Below are 20,831 nucleotides of genomic sequence, written 5' to 3' on the forward strand. Positions count from 1 at the left end.
TTACATTATATAAACAAGATGAGTTGTATAAAAAACACTTGAGACTCTATCAACAAGGTGTACAAAACTGTGCAAAAATAAATAAAAGACATCATAAGTCTGAGCAGTGGGTCAAACACCTGAACAGCACGCCTTCATTGTTTCACAGATAGGTCATTATACGAGGAATACCTGTACATTTGAAAATCCAGTGCAGGTGTTGCTAAAAAATAAGTGTATCAGGTGTGGTGGTACATGCCTGTACTCCCAGAATTCAGGAAGCTGAGGCAGGAGGATTTCTGGGCTACATAGTGAGTTCAAGGCCACCCTGAAATATAATGAGAACCTGTCTCTAAATAAATGAATTTTTTTAAAAAAAAAGTGTGCCTAAAATGCCACATAAGTACAAACTACTCTTTCAAATAAGTAGCATATAATCATTATGATCATTTTTACTTGAAAGATCAGTTGCATAAATGTTTTTTTCTTTCCTTCTTTCCTTTTATTGGGGGAGTGGTGGTGGTGGTGGTATCACTGGAGATTAAATTCAGAGAATGCTGAACTACATCCCAGACTTGTTTTTTTGGTTTTTTTTTTTCTTTATGTCTTTTTATCGGTACTGGGGATCGAACTCACGACCACCTGCTTGCTAGGCAGGTGCTTATGCCGCTGAGCTAAATTCCCAGGCCCCCAGACCTGTTTTGAGACATAGTCTCTCTGAGTTGACCAGGATGGCCTTGAACTCGAAGAACCTCTCCTGCATCAGCCTTCTGAGTAGCTGGGTTTACAGATAATATGTTGTGATGCCTGGTGCAAATACATATTTGTTTATTTTTGTTTTTTGAGACAGGTTTTTTGAAACAGTGTAATGTAGTACAGATTGGCCTTAAACTCACTACATAGCCCGGCTGGCCTCGAATTTACAGTGATCTTCCTGTCTCAAGTCTTCTAAGTACTGGGAATACAGGTGTGTGCTATCACTCCTGGCTTTTAATTATGAACAAAGCAGACTAGGGAAAAGCTCACGGGGCTCCTACTTCCAAAGTGCAATAGAAGACCCTTATTGTTGGAAATCACCTTCATGATAAATCTCTCTCCTCTTAAAAGCAGGAATGTAGAAAAAAAAAAAAAAAAAAAGAATGACAAGGGGCTGGGGATTTAGCTCAGTGGCATAAGCGCCTGCCTTGCAAGCAGGCAGCCGTGAGTTCAATTCCCGGTACCAAGAAAAAGACAGGAAAAAAAAAAAAAAGCAGGAATGTATTGCATATTCTTCTTTTTTTTTTTTTGGTACTGTAGATCAAACTCACAACCTCACACATGCCAGGCAGGCATTTGTGCCACTGAGCTAAATACCTAGCCCTTGCTTAATTCTTAAATCAACCTCTACTCAATACTATAAGTTCAGGGTCACTAAGCTCCATTTTTACAGGTGTCACTTAAATCCAAGACTGAATTCCTAGAGGATTTATATGACAGGAAACTCCTGAGTTCCCTAAATTCTTATTAGACTCTTCAAAAAGAGCGTATCATTCTCAAATCCCAAACACTAGTCTCAAAAGATTTGTACCTAGCAGTGCTTTCTTAAAACAAGTACAGAGTCCTTAGGAGCCAATAATTTTCACAGTTCCAGCTTCAGTATTTCATGACTTTCACTCTAATTGGCCCAGTTATCAAAATATCTGCTCAAAAGTCTGCCTCACAGCAAAAGACAGTCCTCTCCTGTAGTTCAAGGAGCTCAAAAGAAATTTTACCAATATTTTTCTCACAGATGCCCTGCAGACCTTAATTACCTCTTAAGAAATGTCATATTATCTCCTTGATTAGAAAAATATAAAGAACTATATATGCTTGTTAAATACTAACATAATTTAGAACAAAAAAATAGAGAAGCATTTTAGTTAATTGAACAACTGTTGCCCAAAGCAGAAAGAACCCGATAATTATTTTTATTTATGAACACACACACAGAACTCTCTAACTAAATGTCTATAATCTTTGAAAACTGACTCTATTAGGATATTTAAGTAAAAAGCACAATGACTCTGGAAGCTTTTTTATTTTGTGTTTGTTTGCATTACTGAGGACTGAACCCAGGTCCTTCTCACTGAGCTGCAATCCCTAGTTGTTTTCTAATTTTTTTGTTTTTGAGACAGGGTATCAGTAAGTTACTAAATTGCCCAGGTGGGGGTGGAGACACAGATTAGTAGATTTCTTGCCTAGCATGCGCAAAGCCTAGGTTCAGCTTCCAGCACCAAAACCAAACCAAACCAAAACACTAAAAATTGCCCAAGTTGGGCTTGAACTTGTGATCCTTTTGCTTGAACCTACCAGAGTCCACAGATTCAAGCATAGGCCACCACACACCTGGCTATGATGTTTTATTTAGGAGTGTGGAACAGAAGTACATAAAATTATGGTCAACTTAGCATTTCATATAGATGAGGGAAAGGACTGATTGCTCCATAAGGACTGCTAAATTAACTCATCACTGAAAGAAGAAAGAGAAACTACTTCATATCTTTGGTTTTTTTCCCTCTTTTTGGTCCTGGAAATTAAACACACATTAAGTCCTTATATTTAAACAAAAATCAGATAACATATTCAAATGTAAATCTAAATCATGCAGAAAAATTGCAAATGAAAAAATTATGTTTCTAAGCATGTTACTAAAAGTCAGAATACAAAATCTGACCAGCTAACATACACAAAATCTGTACAAATTAGGAAACCTCATAAAACAAGGTTTAAATAAATATGACAAAGTGGGAAGACATTTGCAATACATACACTGGGAAAAAAGCCCGTATAATAGAATACAAAAAAGCTGGGACCACAGTACACACAATAAATTCATTGTTTTTTTGTTTTGTTTTGTTTTGTTTTGTTTTGTTTTGTTTTGAGACAGGGTCTCAACATGTATTTCAAGCTGGCATTAAATTAACTATGTAGCTCAGACTAGTCTCAGTTTCCTGAGTGCTGGGATTACAGACATGTGCCACCATGCCTGGAATAAATGTCAACTATTGCTACTGGTACAATTTTTTAAAAACACAAAATCCTAATTTTTAAAAATAGACCTATGACAAATGAGTAAACAAAAGAAGCCAAACTAACAAGCAAAAGTGAGGTGAGATGCTGCAGACCTGTATTCCCAGCTATTCAGGAGGCCAAGACAGAAGGATGAAAGGTTTGACACTAGCTTGGGTGATTTAGCAAGAGCCTGTGTCACAGTAAAAAAAATAAATGGCCAGGCTGGGCATGGTGGAATGTACCTGTAATCTTAACATTTAGGTGGTTGAGGGAAGAGGACTGCTTCAAGTTCAAGGCCAGCCTGGGCTACATGGTGAGTTCAGTCTGAACTATCTAGCAAGATACTGCAAATAACAACAACCAAAAAAATCCAAGTACATTGGTTCATGCCTGTAACCTCAGCAGTCTGGGAGGCTGAGATAGGAGGATTGAGTCCAGTGTGGGAAACTGAGCAACTTAGTAAGAATGTGTCTCAAGGGCTGGGGATTTAGCTCAGCGGCATAAGCGCCTGCCTTGCAAGCAGGCAGTCGTGAGTTCGATCCCCTGTACCCATAAAAAAAGGAAAAAGCCAAAAAAAAAAAAAAAAAAAGAATGTGTCTCAAAGAATAAAAAAGTGCTGCAGCTACACCTCAGTGTAAAGCCCCTAATGCACCATACTGGTAGAAAAAGAGACAGACAGACTAACAGACAAATATAAGAGTGCACATTTGTAATCCCAGAATGTAGGAGGCTGAGGCTGCAGGACTGCTGCAAATTTGAGGCCAGCACAAACAACTTGGCAAGAGCTTGCCTGGAGAAAAAAAAAGGAAAACAAAAAAAGGCCTGAGGATGTATCTTAGCTCAGTGATGGAGTGCTTACTTAGCTTATGTGAGGGTGTGTGGCTTGTACCACACACCCACAAAAGAACATAGGCAAAAATACACACATGTAGATCACAGAAGCACTGTTCGCAAGAGCCAAGAAATGGAAACTGTCCACAAATTAATGGATAAACGAAATGTGGAAACTGAGGTTTATTGTAGAGTCCAGTGATAGAAAACTTCCCTTAGTTCAGAGACTTTTTTTTTTTCCAGTACCAGAGATCGAACTCATGACCGCATGCTTGCAAGGTAGGCACTCCTGCCACTGAGCTAAATCCCCAGCCCCAATACTTTCCTTAGTGTGGGTCACACTCTAGGTTTATCAACAGCATGACAAGTAAAAAAAAGTAGGATCGCATACAACACTGTATTATTCAGCCTTAAAAAAAAATTCTGGCATCTGTAACAACATGCATGAATCTTGAAGTTATGCTAGGTGAAATAAACCAGTCAAGGAATGACAAATACATTATTTCACTTATATGGGATATCTATCTAGTGTCAAACTCATAAAAACATAAAATAGAATGGTGGTGGCCAGGGACTGATACAGGAGCCATACTGAAAGTTTCAATACAGAATGATGATGAAAATTATATTATAAAATCAAGTCCACAGTGAGAGGGCACTAATAACATCTAATTCTACAGCTACACAGAGTCCATTAGGTTTTTTTTTTTTTGCTTTTTTTTTTTTTTTTTTTTTTTTTTTGTCTTTTTCGTTTTTATCGGTACCAGGGATCGAACTCACGACTGCCAGCTTGCAAGGCAGGCGCTTATGCTGCTGAGCTAAATCCCCAGCCCCGTCCATTAAGTTCTTAACATTACACTGCTGATGACACAAAACTCCAAACATGATCATTTCCATTGAGTCTGACCAAACACTTCCCCTTTCTCCAAGAACCTGGTTGCCCTCTGTGTGATTCTCACCAAAAGAGAATGTTAATGTAATGTAAATGTTAAGCCACATTCATATAGAAACCACATTTCAATCAGTCCTATCACACGTTCTTTGACCCACTAAATGAGGTAGAAACGTTTCTGCCTTTCTCCTGCTTGCAGGAAGGTCACACAATGTGGAGATAGCACGGAGACGGTAAAGAAGGATTCTAGGGAGCCCAGCATGGTGACTGTAATCACAGTTACCAAGGCCGACGGAGGATTTCAAGTTCCAGGACAAATTTGCCAGATCCTGTCTTTACTAACTAAAAATAAGTAGTCTAGTATTGAATTTTGGCTTCTAGAAAACTATGCTCTGAAATCAGGAAGTTGGGGAAAGGAGCCTCTGATAGAAGCAGGATTTGCTACAGTGCTCCACGCGAGTCCTTGCAGTCCTCAGGACTCAAGGGGCTCTGACTTGCAATGTTTCAGTACTTTTCAGCAGGGAAGAAAGCTCAGAGTTAAGAACATTCACCCAAGAGTAGAGAGGGAGGGAGCCATTCCCCTAAAGCCATCAAGCTGCCCAGGCCAGGAAGCACTGAAGACACCTTGCAAAACCCCTCCCAGATCCCAGCGAGCCAGCCGAACCCCAAAGCCGCACATTTGCAAAGCGCTCACTTGCTGGTTCCAAGGCACCTCCCCCACTCTGCACCTCAACAGGAAAGAGTCCAGCCCTCAACTCTCAGGACTCGGGAACCCAGGGCACACCCCGTAGGGTGGTTCCTTGCTTACTTTGCCAGCTGCTTCTCCAGTGAGGCCTGCTGTGAAGCAGAGAGGGTACAGGTAGCCTCCACGCCGCAGGCTGGTGGCAGAAAACGTGTGGGTGGGTGCGGGGGGCTGGGCGTTAACGGCCCTCGTGGCTGGGAATGGCGGGCTATGAGGGTTGTCCCACAATCCCTCGCGAGAGCTGGAAGGGGGCGGGAAGGTGAGGGGATGGTTGGCGAGAAGAGCCAAGAGAGTGGAACTCTAGTGGGCATGGTGGCATATGTCTGTAATCCCAGCACTGGTAGGGGTTAGGGGTGAAACAGAATGGGAAATTTGAGAGCAGCCTGGGTTGTCGAGTTCGATATCAACCTGCCAATTTAATGAGATCTTGTCTCAAAAAGAGAGAGGATGCCAGGATGTGGTCGCACACACCTGTAATCCCACCACTTGGGAGGCTGAGGCAGGAAGACTGCTACGAGTTGGAGGCCACTATGGGAAACATAGTGAGTTCAAGGCCAGCCTAAACTACATAGTGAGACTCAAAGAGAAAGAGACAGAGAGAGAGAGATGTAGTTTAATCCTTACATGTTGGTTTCCTGGATTTTTTGCACACGAAGGAAAAAAAAAGGTAACTGGTATATATTTTTTTTTCACTATGCTCACTCAGGGGGCACCTACCTAACAGTGACTCTCAGGCTCCCACGCAACGGGCCAACGCAGAGACAAGGAATTTGTGTCTGGCCTGGCTCTCCATTGTACGGTCTTTATCTACCTTTTTACTCTCCAGATGTACTATTTTCTTCCAACCCTTAGAAGAACACTGCACATTGTCTGTATGAACATTTTTTTCTTACCCTTATGAAAACCCAGAGTTTTGCATCTAGCTACATTCCCAGTCCTTTTTATTTTGAGATAGCGCCTCGATCCTTCTGACTCTGCCACCATCTCTGGCACAATGCACAAGACCCTGAACAGGCAAATCCCAGATAGCATCTTTTTTTTTTTTTTTTTTTTTTTTTGGTATCAGGGATTGAACTCAGGACCTTGCAAGGCAGGCGCTTATGCCGCTGAGCTAAATCTCCGGCCCTCCCAGATAGCATTTTTTTTTTCCAGACAGCATTTTAAGGAATCACAAGGGAAACAGCCAAATCCTGACAACATAATGACTTCCACAGTAGCAAAGCCGACTGGAGGCTCGCCCCGCCCTCTCCACCTTACGTCTGACGTCACAGCGCGCGGGCCTGAAGGGTTTGACCCGCTGGGTTTTGATGAGCCAGGCTCTGCGCAGCTGTGTAAATGCGCGCGGCGTTTGAAATGCAGCGGGATTTGGTGTGTTTCCCGCTATGTCCAGCGGTGCGGGTGAAGCTGGTGTCTGCGGGTTTCCAGAGTGCCGAGGAACTCCTAGAGGCGAAACCCTCCGAACTCAGCAAAGGTAACGACTCCCGAGGGCGAGTGGAGGCATGTTTTCCCGCCTTAAGCTGGCTGCCGCCTCTCACGGCCGCGTTAACCACCGGAAACGGGTTTTGATCCCACTTAATAGTTGTCTGGTCTGGTGCCATGGTGCACGCCTGTAATCTCAGGTAATTAGGAACCTGAAGCAGGACGAAGGTGAGCTCCGGGCAATGTAGCAAGACCCTGCCTCCAGAAAAAAGGAGAAGAAAATTGCAAAACATTTATTTGCAAATTGCTTTCTTTGCCCCCGTGCCTGCTGAATTGCTTTCAGTATCGTCTGGTTTACATTAAAACAAAATCCTTTTATTAGATTATTATGCTCACTATATAGTTGAGCGAACCGATCTGCTTGAGAAAGATATGTAACTTCATGAAAGTGGCATCTTGTGGTACTGGAATTGGGAAGCTGATTGTGTATTTTTCGGTGTTCCAAGAACCAAGAGAGTGGGGAATTAAATGCCAGAAAGGAAGAATTCGTGTGGGATCAAGGACACTAAAAGACAGAGACCATTACTTTAGACCTGAAAAAACAGTAGCAAGACCCTGCCCCCTTCTGAGAGGTAACAGGGTTTGAAGCTAAGGACCTTTTACCACTGCACATGTCCTCAGCCCCACTTACAGACTGGATTTCTGTAAGTGGTCCCGGCTGGCCTTGAATTTGGGATGCTTCTGCCTTAACCTCCAGAGTATTTACACTCCACTTTTCTGATGTAATTCACTGAAAAGCCCCAAACCTCATTTTCCAGACCATGGAAGATTATTTGTTGGTTGAACCGTTACATCCTGAGGCACACTAAAATAATGGTAGTTGTGGTATGACCAGGCAGGCCTGTGCTGTTCACTAAAGAAAATAGAAAGGTATTTTAGATTTTTTTTTTTTCTTTTGCACTGCTGAGGCGGAACCTAAGGCCTCGTACATCCTATGAAGACAAACCGTTAGTGTGCTAGACTTAAATCTCTAAAATCAATGTTGTTATTTCTTATTTTACTTTCAGAAGTTGGGATATCTAAAGAGGAAGCCTTAGAAACTCTGCAAATTTTAAGAAGAGAATGCCTCACAAATAAACCAAGGAATGATAGTACACCTGATACTTCATGCAGAACATATACAGCCCTGGACCTTCTTGAACAAGAGCACACCCAAGGCTTCATAGTTACTTTCTGTTCAGCACTAGATGATATTCTTGGGGGTGGCATACCCTTAATGAAAACAACAGAAATTTGTGGTGCCCCAGGTGTTGGAAAAACACAATTATGGTAAAATAAGATATTCCTGTCTTGAGGGTGGGCTTAATAGCATTTTATGTAAGATTGTGCTTTGGGTTTATAGTCAGCAAGAAGGTTTATATGTCTTTTAGTTGTATGTGCATCTAACAAAACCAACTGCTTAACAAAAATGTTTCTTTTGCAGTGTCATACTGTGGTCACTAGGGTAAGGTAGTCTTAACTTTAATTCTACCATTTGAAAGATTTATACATGATAAGAAAGGATTCTGTTTCCAGAAGCTTAAAAAACACAGAAAATCCTTAATCTTGGTTTCTGGATACATCATCCCTTCTATCCCAGAATCAGTTGGTTCACATCTGAAGGCATCATCCGTCTGTATTGTCTTCCATAACATATTTGCATTTATAAGCACTTTTAGAAGTAAAAGTGATCTTTTAAAACCTCACTGATCATTATCTGAGTTTGAAAAACACTGCCTTAGGTGGCTGGGGATGTAGATCAGTGAATGCTTGCCTAGCATACAGAAGGCCTAAATTCAATTCTTGGTAACACATACACACAAAATAAGTAAAACACACTGTCTTAGTTGATGGTGATAATCATTTGACTTGTTCCTTGACAGTATGCAATTAGCAGTAACTGTGCAGATACCAGAATGTTTTGGAGGAGTGGCAGGCGAAGCCGTTTTCATTGATACAGAGGGAAGTTTTATGGTTGACAGAATGGTAGACCTTGCTACGGCCTGCATTCAACATCTTCAGCTTATAGCAGGAATACACATGGACCAGGGTAAGTTAACAGGTATTCTCCTTTTTCCTCATATAACAAAGATAATTTGTGTCTGTGCCCATATTATATCTCAAGTTACATGTGCTCATGTTATATATAGTAAAAGACTATTAATGAAACTCATTCACTTAACATTGTATTAGTGTTAAGTTATTATACTTCTGTTACAAAAGGAGAAATGTCACAGCCTGAACTGGGCTGTTCTTCTTTAGTCTTCATGTCTTACTGCAATACCTTTGGGACAAAACCTTTATCTGTACTAAAGTGTGTGATATCAGATTACCATATTCCAAGTTGATAATGTGTACATGTGTAATAAGTCAATGCTGATAAGTACATTCAGTGTATATTGACTTCTGTATTGTGTTTTCTAAAAAAGAAAAATGGCTTTCAAAACCACACTAGAAGTGTTTAGAATTTCAAGATGATTGACATTTTGTGGTTTTGAATAGTGTGTGATTTACTTCATAGCTTCATTGCTTTGGGTTTTGAAAATTGGTTTTTGGTGCTTGATATATAGAAATAATTATAAAACATTGAAAGATTTATTTTTCCTCCATACAAGAGATTGAGTTCTACCACTGAGCTATATCAGCCCTATTTTCATTTTTGAAATTTTGAGACCAGGCCTTGTGAAATTGTTAAGTTGCCGAGGATATCTTGAATTTAGTGATCCTGCTGTTTCAACCTCTCAGAGTGCTGGAAGATGGCCTGGCTAAAACATATTTTTAAAAAGACAAATTGCAGGGCAGGGGATTTAGCTCAGTGGAATAAGTGCCTTGCCTGGCAAGGGCGAGGTCATGAGTTCCATCTCTGGTGCCAAAAAAAACCAAAAACCAGACAATTTATGTTCAAGTTCTTGTCCTTGCAATTATCTATCAAAGTAGATGGCTTATATTTTGAGTATTTGCTTTATTACGTTTTCTTTTATTATTTTTTTGTACTACTGGGAGCAAACCCAGGGTCTTTGTCCTGAGCTGCCATCCCCTGATCCTACTTAGTATTCTTACTTCAAAACAGTATCTTCCTAAGTTGCCTAGGCTGGGTTCAAACTCACTCAGATGATAGAGTGGTACTGATGTGTACCACTGTATCTGATATCTGTACATTTTACATTTCAGTAATTAATTGTTTTTTCTCTGAAATGTGTGCAAAGCCAAATTCATTATTTTTTCATCCAATCTAAGCATTTTATATCATTGTTTCTACTTAAATACTATATGCCATTCAAGGGAAAAATGTTCATTTGAGTGTTTTTCCTTTTAACTCTTAATTTCTAGTCTTATTAAAAATTATAAGAAAAACTTCTTTATGTTTCTTCTCCTAGACTCCTTTAACTAAAGATATGAAAAGTTAGTCATTAAGGTACTAGTTAGGTTAGACATGGTGATACGTGCCTGTAATCTAAGCCTCTAGGAACTAGGTAGTTTAACAAGACCCAATCTGAAAACAAAAAAGCGAAACAGAGAACTGGTTTCTTATGTGAATTAACAATTCACGTAACAATTAGCCTCGTATATAAGGAGACAATGGCAAACGTAAAAAACAGAGGTCAAAAATTATGATAGTTTATAGTAACCATACTATAATTTTGTCATATTTGAAATAAAGTTTGTTATATAAAATACAGCCTTTTTTATTATACAAAATACAGTTTGTTATACAAAATACAGCCTTTTTTGTTATACAAAATACAGTTTGTTATACAAAATACAGAATGATATTGGTGCATGAAAAGCATGGAGTTCAATTTTCAGAGTATTTTTTTTAATACTTGTCTGCCTATCAAAACAAGTAAAACTAGCCAGGGATAGTGGCACATGCCTGTAATTCCAGCACTTGCCATGAGTTTGTGGCCAACCTGGGCTACATAGTAAGTTGAAGGCCAGCCTGAACCACATAGCAAGACCCTGTCTTAAAAAACAAAACCAAACCAAGTAAAAAATAAGTAAGACTTATTAAGATTACTTCGGGTTGCTTTCTTGTTTGTTTCAGAACACCAAAAAGCTTTGGAGGATTTCACTCTTGAAAATATCCTTTCCCATATTTATTACTTTCGTTGTCATGATTACACAGAACTACTGGCACAAGTTTATCTCCTTCCTGATTTCCTTTCAGACCACTCAAAGGTATGGTCCAAACTACTGAAATATAACCAACCAAGTATTTTTAGAGGTATTTGATAAGCATAAAAAGAAGATATATAGCATAAAATTAAAAATCACAATCAATCTCTTGCTGCCGTACAATTTATATTTATTTTGCACATGTTTGCACATTATTCAAACTTCAATTTCAAAGGTATTTCTAAATTATCCAGGTATATATGCATATATACAGGTGGTGAAGTTTTGAAATTTAAATAATATCCAGTAAAATCTTGGTTTGTGAGCATAATTTATTAAGGAAACATGCTTGTAATCCAAAGCACTCGTATATCAAAGCAAATTTGTCTAAGAAATAATGGAGCTGGGTATAGTAAGTAGTGCATGCCTATAGTCCTATCACTCAGGAGGCTGAAGCAGAAAGATCATCATGAATTTGAGGCCAGCCTGGGCTACATAGTGAACTCAAGGCCAGCCTGAACTACACAAAGACCTTGTCTCAAAAAAAAAAAAAAAAAAAAAAAAAACCTCAGATTATTTGTTCCACAACTCAAAAATATTCACATAAAGATGACTACAGTACTGTTATATATTACAAAATAATAAAGAAAATACAAAATATAAAGAAAAACAAACAAATTAACTTGCCCTTGCCTTTGACACCTTTGTGACTGGTATGAGAGAGATAGGATTATTGAGTAGGATAACTTTCACTATCACTAATGGAATCACTGCTGTCTATTAGCTTAATGGAATCTTTTTATGCAACTTTAAGAAGGCCTTAATTGCAGGCATAGGTGGGCTATAGTAGAGTGCAAGATCCCCCCTTGGGCAAAGAATTCCCAAGCTTTATCCAGTTTGACAAATAATGGAGTTTGGAGGGGCAAGCAGAATGATTTTTTTTCTTTTTGATCTTTTTGAGACAGGGTCTCAATATGCAGTTCAGGCTGGCCTTAAGCTCACTTTGTAGCCCAGGCTGGTCTCGAACTCGCAATGATCCTCCTGCCTCAGCCTCCCAAGTGCTGGAATTACAGACGTGAGCCACCACGCCCAGCAGCAGAATGATATTTTGATATCTGATAGCTGATTGGGAGAATATTGGCGTGTGAAAAGCATGGAGTTCAATTTTCAGGTTTGGAAGAAGAACATGGAAGTCAGTGTTGAAGGGAGGTGCTGGTTGCACCACGTTGGGCCCGTGCCACACTGAGCCTGGCAGTGCATCACATGGCATCAATTGTAATATTTGAAAAAAAAATTTGTTTTTAAGGTTTTTTGAGATAGAATCTCAATATGTTATGCAGGCTAGTCTTGAACTTGTAGGCTTAAATAGTCCTTTTTGCCTCAGTTTTCCAAATAGCTAGAACACAGGTGTGGGCCACAATGTAAGGCTTATGCTTTGTTGATAAATTGTCAAGCCAGAGTATAATTTAGCTTTATTTTATTTTATTATATTTTATTTTGGAGTCAAGTGTGGTAGTGCACTCCTGTACTTGGGAGGCTGAGGCAGGAAGATTGTTGCAAGTTCAAGACCAGCCTGGGCTACAAAGTGAGCTCAACACCAACCTGAAATGCATAGCAAGACCCTGTTTCAAAAAAGACAAAGAAATGTTTTTAATTTATTGAGATTGGGTCTCAGTATGGCGTGAGCTAGTCTTGAACTCAGAGTACTCCTGCTTTAGCTTCTTCAGTAGCTGGGATTATAGGTACCTCTACATTTTAATATTTAATAAGTACTACATAAAGCATTTAATAAATTGACTCATAACTCTCCAACAGAAGCCTTTCTTTTTAAAGTTGAAAATAAAGCCTTGGGTTTTAAGATTTGTTTCTGTAATGGAATATGCTTTTTGGATGCCATTTTGATTCTTTTATTTTTAATAACAAATCTATTATTATCTCTTCCATATTTAGATTCGATTAGTGATAGTAGATGGTATTGCTTTTCCTTTCCGTCATGACTTTGATGATCTGTCCCTTCGTACTCGATTACTAAATGGCCTAGCACAGCAAATGATCAGCCTTGCAAATCACCACAGATTAGCTGTAAGTATACTGATAAGAGAACTTTATAATAAAGTCAAAAATATATAATACTAGTTTTTATGTCTAGAAGTTACAAAATACATTTTGTCTCACTAAAAGGAAATAATGCACACTTTTGAAGGACACTTAGTTTTGTTTTGGATTGGTTTCCACAAAGAATTAATTCCAGTCAGAAATATATCATTTTTCCTTAAAATTAACAGGCCTCATTCATGTTATTTTAAAAAAATGGACTTTGATAAAGAAGAATCAGATTTGGAAATTGCAGTACTTTTTCTGTCTAAATATATTGGAAGTTTTTCAGGTCCTCATTTTTCCTTTACTGAATTTTTGATCACTACATGGTACATACAGACTCAGAAAAATGATGTAAACAGCCTAGATATTCTGAGGTATAGCCAACTTTTCTAGACTTGAAACGGGAGGAGAGAAATAAACAGAAATACAGAAGTGAAGAGATAAATATGAAGTAGGCCAATCTAAGAGACACATGCCTGTAACCTCAGAATTTGAGTGGCTGAGGCAGGAGAATTACCTTGAGTTCAAGGCTACTCTGTACTACATGTGAGACCTTGTCTCCAAAAAAAAATGGAAAATACATGTGTGTGTATATATATATATATCTCCCACTCTGTAAAATTTAAAGCATACATATTTCAAGTTTTTAGATTTTTCCATAATCTGAAACACATAGTATTCTGTTTAAATTATTTCTTGCCAGTAATTATAATTTACCACTAATACCACTATCAATGAAGATCGCCCAGTAGAGGGCACTCAAGACTAATGGGCTGTATAGTTTCTTAGTTTCATTTTGTTTTGGGGTTTTTTTTGTTGCCATTACAGTTTTTGGTAACATAGTAATGGGCATTGATCCCAAGGCTACATCCTATAGCTTTTTTCAGGGTTGTTTTTTTTTGTTTTATTTTTTTTGATACAGGGTCTCTCTATGTAGTTGAGGCTAGCCTTGAGCTCACTTTGTAGTCCAGGCTGGTCTCGAACTCACAATGATCCTCCTGCTTCAGCCTCCCAAGTGCTGGGAGTACAGGCATGAGCCACCCCGCCTGGCCTTTTTTCAGGTTTTTGAGACAGCATTTTGCTAAATTACCCTGGCTGAGCTTGACCTTGCGATCTTGCAATCTTCCTCAGGCTCCTAGAATGCTAGATGACTGGTATGTACTACCACACCTTGCATTAGGATTTTAACAGAAAGAGTTTTATCTTTCTTGGTTAAAAAGAGTAGTCCAGCTAGAAGTTAGGTATAGTGACAGAGGCCTATAAACCTTGCATTTGTGGCCAAGGCAGGAGAATGGATGCAACTTTGAGGACAGTTTGGGCTGCATAGTGAGTTTAAGCCCAGCTTATACTACATAGCAAGACCCTGTCTAGGGGGGAAAAACTTATAAAAAATATGAACAAAAATTCATCCAAACAGTAACATCAAATGCCACAACGTTTTAAGAAATGATATAATTGTGAATTAGTGACATGGCTGGGCACAGTGGCATGTGCCTGTTTTCCAGCTACTTGGGAGACTAAGGCGGAAGGATGGCAAGCTCAAGGCAAGCCTAGGAAATTTAGCAAGGCCCTGTCTCAAAAAATCAAGTGGAATGTGATGGCACACACTGTAATACCAGTATTCTAGGAAGCTAAGGCAAGAGGGTAGCAAGTTCTACAGCAATTTAGTGACTTAGTGAGAAATTGTCTCAAAAAATAAAGGACTATCAATACCTCTCAGTATTAAGGTTCTGTGTTCACTCCCCAGTTCTGATCAATACATCTCAGTATTAAGGTTCTGTGTTCACTCCTAAGTTCTGTAAAACAAACAAAAATAAGTCAGTAAAAATTTTAAGTGCTAGGAAGCCAGGAGTGATAGCTCATGCGTGTAATCCTAATGCTCAGGAGGCCAAAGCAGGAGGATTACCATGAGTTTGAGTCCAGCTTGAAGTACATACAAAGCAAGACCTTGTCTTAAAAAACAAAATGCTGAGGAAATAGCTTAATGTAAAGACCCTAGTTTTAGCTCCTAATACTCCCCTCTACACAAAGAGCTGACATGGAACAAGCTATATCTAAATTATGATTAAGTAAAAAAATTGAAGCTGCTTAGCAATATATTTAGTGTAATCCAATTTTTGAGAAAAATGAAAATTACGTTCATTTATGGTAATGCATGCCTGTAATCCAGCTACCTCAAGAAGCTGAGGTAGGAAGGAGTTCAAGGCTACCCTGGGCTATGTAGTGAGTTTGAGGCTGGGTTGAACTACATAGCAAGACCCTGTCTCAAAAAAAAAAAAAAAAGAGAACTTCTGAAACTATCAAAACATGAACAGTGTTTTGACGATTTTGTACAATTGGGGACATTTCCTAGATTATAAATTATTTACTTGATTTTCTTTTCAGTTAGCATATACAAAAGCTTGTGTATCTTTTGATAAATATATTGTACAAATTTAAGTTAAGCATTCTTCTTGTAGAAAAACAGTTCTAAAGAAAAACTATATATAAAGTGAATACCTGTTAGGAATGTTTGATGTATATATATCTGTAGACTACATGCTATGCATATACAGAAGTACTTTTTAAGAAATGAGATGTTATTCATGTTGTTTTTGCAAAACAATTTTTTTTATTTTATTTAAGGAGAAAAAAAAACAAAAAGGGTACAAGTTATACAGACTTTCAGAAAAAATAAACAGTAGGAAATCACTAGTTAATTACATATTGTCATCTTAGAAATAGTTGTTGAAGTTACAAAATTAAAGCATATAGAGGGGACTTTGAAACAGTGAGACTGCAAACACTTTTGTTCAATGATCCAACAAAACTCAGTAATATGGTTATCTATCTTATACACTGAAATATATATGCAGTTATATCTTTTAGAGAACTTTCTTTTCCTTTCTTTTGTACAATGACAATTACACATTTTGGGTTTTATTACTCCCACAGTTCCTATTACTTTTTTTTTTTTTTTTGAAGCAAGTGTAACCAAATGTGACATACCAGGACAGAGTCAGTCAAATCAAAAGGATGGACATAATACATAATGTAAAAACAAAATACAAGGTGATCAACAATGGCCATACTACCTCTTGCTATCTTAAGAAGAATTGCCTAAATCATCAGTTATAATAAAATTGAACAAAACAGTAAAGAATAAGACCAATAAAACCAAAACATTGGAGACATTAGAGGACTTCAAAAGAAGATAATAGTCAACCAGAATGGGCATCACAATGAATCTTATTGTCTTCATAGTTGTTGCCTATAGTTTCAAACTTGGTACTATCAAGCATAACAGAATAGAGGAAAATCAGTCAAAACAAGATGGTGAGAGCAATACAGAGTTTCAAATCAAGTTACTAGGAAATCAAAGTGGGTTACTATAATATATCCTTCTATTTTTTATTTATTTTTCCCTTAATTAAAAGGATAAAAATGAAAAAGTAGATAATAAAAAGGAGATTGAGATAAAAAAGAGGGCATAACAACAAAACAGTGCAGGTCAAAACAGCCATTTAAGCAAAATAGTGTTTCACCACAGGATAATCTCGACATAATAGTAGTTACCATAGTGTCTCTTCCCTTAAAATCTTTGGGTATAACTTCGTATACTGTAGCATCAAACGTATCAAGACAATGTAAAACCGTTCAAGAGAATGACAGTATTACAGGGTATTTAGAATCAACTAACAGAAAATGAACAATGGTTTCTGTATAATCTCCTTGTCTATAAAAGTTTTTGTTTATATTATCACATATAATAGAATCCAATAAGATACAACATGTTAAGACCGATGGAGACAGAAGAACAAAAGCTTGATGGGATTTCAAAACAAGAGGATATTAAATCAGCACTACCTATTATGATGTCTTGTTTTCTCCAAAATGGCTGTTCCTACTATCCAACCTTCTCTGCCTCATTTCTGTTGAGCTCTGTTTCTGTCATTAGTTGTCAGTTTGTCCTCTTCATTTCGCTTTCTGCTCCATTCATTGTGGCCTCTCTGCCACTGTTTCTGGAATCTTGGTATTTTTCATTTTTAGAATATCCTGCAGTAATCTCTGTAGAGTTGAATTGGTGGTTGCAAATTCCCCTAGATCCTCTTTATCCTGGAAGCATCTTGTTTTTCCATCAATTTCTCGGGACAGTTGTGCAGGATATATCCATCTTGGCTGGAGGTTATTATCTTTCAAAGCTTGAATTATTTCCCCCCACGCTCTTCATGATTGGATGGTTTGTGCCGAGAAGTCTGCTGTAATTCTGATGGGTATTCCCTTGTAAGTGATCTGTTTCTTGTCTCTGACGGCTTTTAATATTCTGTTCTTATATTGTATTTCTGGAATTTTGATTATTATATGCCTGGGTGTAGCTCTGTTTGGGTTGTAGGTGGCTGGGGTCCTGTATGCCTCATACATCTGAGTATCTTTACCTTTTGCTAAATTAGGGAAATTCTCCTGGATTATTTCTGTGAATAGCTTTTGTATTCTGTGAATAGCTTTTCATTTGTTTGAGTCCCTACTTCTTTTATGTTCTTAATTCTTATGTTATAGATCCTCTTACCATCTTCTAGTCTTTGTATTATTGCTGTTTGTTTTCTTGTTATTTTTAAGAAGTTTTCCATTTCATGCTCCCACCTTATGAATCTGTCCTCCAGTTCTGGTAATCTATCCTTAGTTTCTTTCAAGCTGTTATGCCAGCTTTCAATAGTTTTTAGTTTCCTGGTAATCTCTTTGAACCTGCTTCACGTATTCTATGTTTTCTCTATTTTCTCCATCAAACAATTCTCCCTTTTTTTTCTGTTCTTCCATTCCACCATCTGTTTTTTCTTGGGCAGTGCTTAGCATTTCTCTAACTATTCTACTTATTTCTTGCTTTATTTCATTAAATACTTCATTCCTGAACTCGTCTGTGAGGCTCTGGAGATACCACTTTATGAATATAGGTGCTGTGTTTGATATTGCATGTTTTCTGTCTTCATTCTCTTGCATTTACCTTTCCTGCATCAGTGTTCTCAGGATTGGGGACTGAGGACCCTTTCTTATTGCTCCCTTTTCCCATACTTTTTGTTCCTTCCATACAAGCGTATGTGGGAGGCCCAGTTTTTGTTTTTTCTCTTTGTCTGTTACAATTTGTTTTAATCCGCTGGCTATGTGTTCCCGCCCACTGCAGTGTACTAGGGAGACACAGACCTGAGCAGCCTCTGCTGGGCCCGCCCCTCCAGGTCAACCTACTGAATGCTTTACTGCTAGGGTGCACCGCCAGGCGCAGGGACCTGATTTGGGCTAGCCTACTGGATCTTAGTCCATGACGTCACCAGGCCAAGCACTCCCCACCAATTGAGAGGGGAATATGCAACTAAAGTTACTGCAGGGCCCTGTTCCAGCTAGTCTGCTCATTCCCAGAATGTCCTCTGTTGGAGCCTCCTAGTCTATGAAAGGGTCCCCATTTCTCTCACTCACTGCAGGTTGATGCAGGACTTCATGCCAGTCCTGCTCTCAATGCTGTTTGGTTCGCGAAGAGCTTTCCGGCGTCTCTCTCCCTGCCGTGCAGATTGGGATGCAGTTTTGGCAGCAGGAAATTCAAATCACGGCTTCCAATGGCGCGGGATCAGCTTCCGCACTGAGATTTTATCTGTTCCTGTTATAGCATCAGGATTGCATTTCCAGTTGGTTTCTCTCAGCTTAGTTCCTTCCTGGGTCGGCAGGGTACATCCCCCTCACGTAGGACTCCTCACACGGCACCGCTCCTGGATTCTAAACTGGTAATCTCAGAGAGCCTCCGTGGCTGCTGTCCACCATGTTCTCCAGGGACAATTTTTTTCCTAATATATTGTAAACACCTTCCCATGTATACCACTTGTATATCTGTCTTACCATAACAGCTTTTGTGGTACTAGGAATTGAACCCAGGACCTTTGCACTGAGTTATATCCCAGTTCTTCAAATTATTTTGAGACAACTTTTCACTATGTTGCTTAGGCTAGGAAGGAACTTGCCATTCCTTGCCTTACCCTCTCAAAGTGTTGAGATTACAGGTTTGAGCCATCACGCAAATCAACAAGTATTTTTAAAGTACTGTAGTTCATACTTTTAAAGTGATTGTTAGGTTAATATTTTAAAAACTTGTTAAGCTTCTTTAGAAGCTTGGAGTAATCATACAGTCATTTTCATTTATTTCTATCATGGTAAACCAAAAATTTTATACAAATAGCAGAGTATAGTAATTACTTTATAAATTTTGCTATGAATGGAAAATCTAATTTTGGCATATTGAACAACCAGTTAGCTAATACTTACATGTTCGCAAAGATGTACTCTTTACTAGCACTGTCTAATTGAACTTCACAGAGAAGTATTCAATGTAGTACAATAACTGAATGGTTTTTATTGCCACTGTCACTTAAAAAACTTTTTAGTAGTACATGTTTGTGATACATAATGAACACATTCACATATACACATAACATGTCTTAATCCTTTTTGCTTCCCCTCCCCTTCCACTCTGCAGGGCATCTGAACACTTGAAATATGGCTGATGCTACTAAGTAAATCTCTAGTTTTAACTTTAAAAAACCACATCTGGCTAATTAAGGTCTATGGAACTAGACAGAACACTTCTACACAAAAAGTGTCAGCATAAGTACATATCCTACTTGGGAGTGTGTACAGTAAGAGATATTACTCAGCATGTTGGGAATGCCAGTTAGTCATACCGTTTCAGCTAATTACCAATTTAAATTCCTGCTTAGTTTGTTCTAAGATGTCTGCTGCGAGGTAATTTAAATGAAGAAGATACTATGGCACTTAAGGAGGACTAAAGAAAACGCCTGTCATCAATTCAGTGTCTGAAATCTTGATGCACCACCAACTCATTTGTAGTTAAACAGAATTTTTAGGTTGTTACCAGGCAGTAGAAACAACTAAACAGTCTTTTCTTTTATGGATTTTCAAATTTTTTTTTAAAAATCAGTAATTTGCAATTGTAACTGTCTTTCTAGAGAGAAGATCTGTACTGGGAAAATATTTAAAATAACCATTTCTGGAGAATTCTGGATAAAAAGATTCAGATCTCTGACTTACTAAATTAACCTTAAGCACTTTTGTTTACTGCGACTTTAAAATTACTGTCAGGGCTGAGGGTTTTGTTTAGTGGTAGCTTAGCATGTGTGAGTCTTTGGGTTTAATCCTGGCACACACACACACACACACAAAAAGTTTGTGTGTAAGTGGGGAATCTTTTTCTGTACGTCTCTATCTTCAAAACAAAATTAATTTAGTCTAACCTTCCTGTATCTCATGTGTAAAGATGAGATAATAAAGTATTTCACTCACAGAGTAATTGTGAAGGTTAGGTAAGATAATGAAAGCAAATTGTACTTAACAGTTTGTGGCATGTGTTAATGGTAATAAGTATTTATTACCACCAACGATGCTGTTGCTTGTGTTTTGTTTGTTTCTCTTGGCATATACAAAGTTTGAGCTTTCATTTATTTGGTTTTATAGGACAAGATCTCATTGTGTATCCAAGCCAGCCTTGAACTTGTGATCTTCTTACCTCAGCCCTACACAACTTTTATAAAAGAGAAATTTTTCCAGTTCTCTGGGTTAAGAAGTTTTTATTTCTTAGACCTTTATGTATTGCTTGATATATTTTATTCTTTTTATAATAAAAATATTTCTGCTTTTATCAAATGTTTT

At 38.2% G+C, this 20,831-nt stretch overlaps 2 protein-coding genes across 5 annotated transcripts in view; one reads left to right on the forward strand and one right to left on the reverse strand.

Moving 5' to 3' along the window:
• The window catches only part of Tex14 (testis expressed 14, intercellular bridge forming factor), a 163,560-nt gene extending 157,556 nt beyond the window's left edge, over positions 1 to 6,004 (reverse strand). Inside the window, exon 1 of the mRNA XM_023564983.2 lies at positions 5,541 to 6,004. Within this exon, the coding sequence (XP_023420751.2) occupies positions 5,541 to 5,785 (245 nt within the window). The 5' untranslated portion in view covers positions 5,786 to 6,004. The remainder of the gene's footprint in view (positions 1 to 5,540) is intronic.
• A 727-nt stretch (positions 6,005 to 6,731) lies between these two features.
• Rad51c (RAD51 paralog C) overlaps positions 6,732 to 20,831 on the forward strand; it is a 45,015-nt gene continuing 30,915 nt past the window's right edge. For 3 of the 4 annotated variants that reach the window (XM_063250862.1, XM_063250863.1, XM_013152000.3), the window contains exons 1-5: positions 6,736 to 6,945; positions 7,961 to 8,222; positions 8,816 to 8,982; positions 10,978 to 11,111; positions 12,999 to 13,130. In XM_063250862.1, coding sequence (XP_063106932.1) covers positions 6,810 to 6,945; positions 7,961 to 8,222; positions 8,816 to 8,982; positions 10,978 to 11,111; positions 12,999 to 13,130 — 831 coding nt within the window. In that variant the 5' untranslated portion in view covers positions 6,736 to 6,809. Of the gene's footprint in view, positions 6,946 to 7,960; positions 8,223 to 8,815; positions 8,983 to 10,977; positions 11,112 to 12,998; positions 13,131 to 20,831 lie in introns of all 4 variants that reach the window. The other variant, XM_063250864.1, reaches the window with a different exon arrangement.

This window comes from Cavia porcellus, unplaced genomic scaffold (assembly GCF_034190915.1).
Source record: "Cavia porcellus strain 051 isolate PalLab524CR breed Dunkin Hartley unplaced genomic scaffold, mCavPor4.1 scaffold_6, whole genome shotgun sequence".
NCBI lineage: Eukaryota > Metazoa > Chordata > Mammalia > Rodentia > Caviidae > Cavia > Cavia porcellus.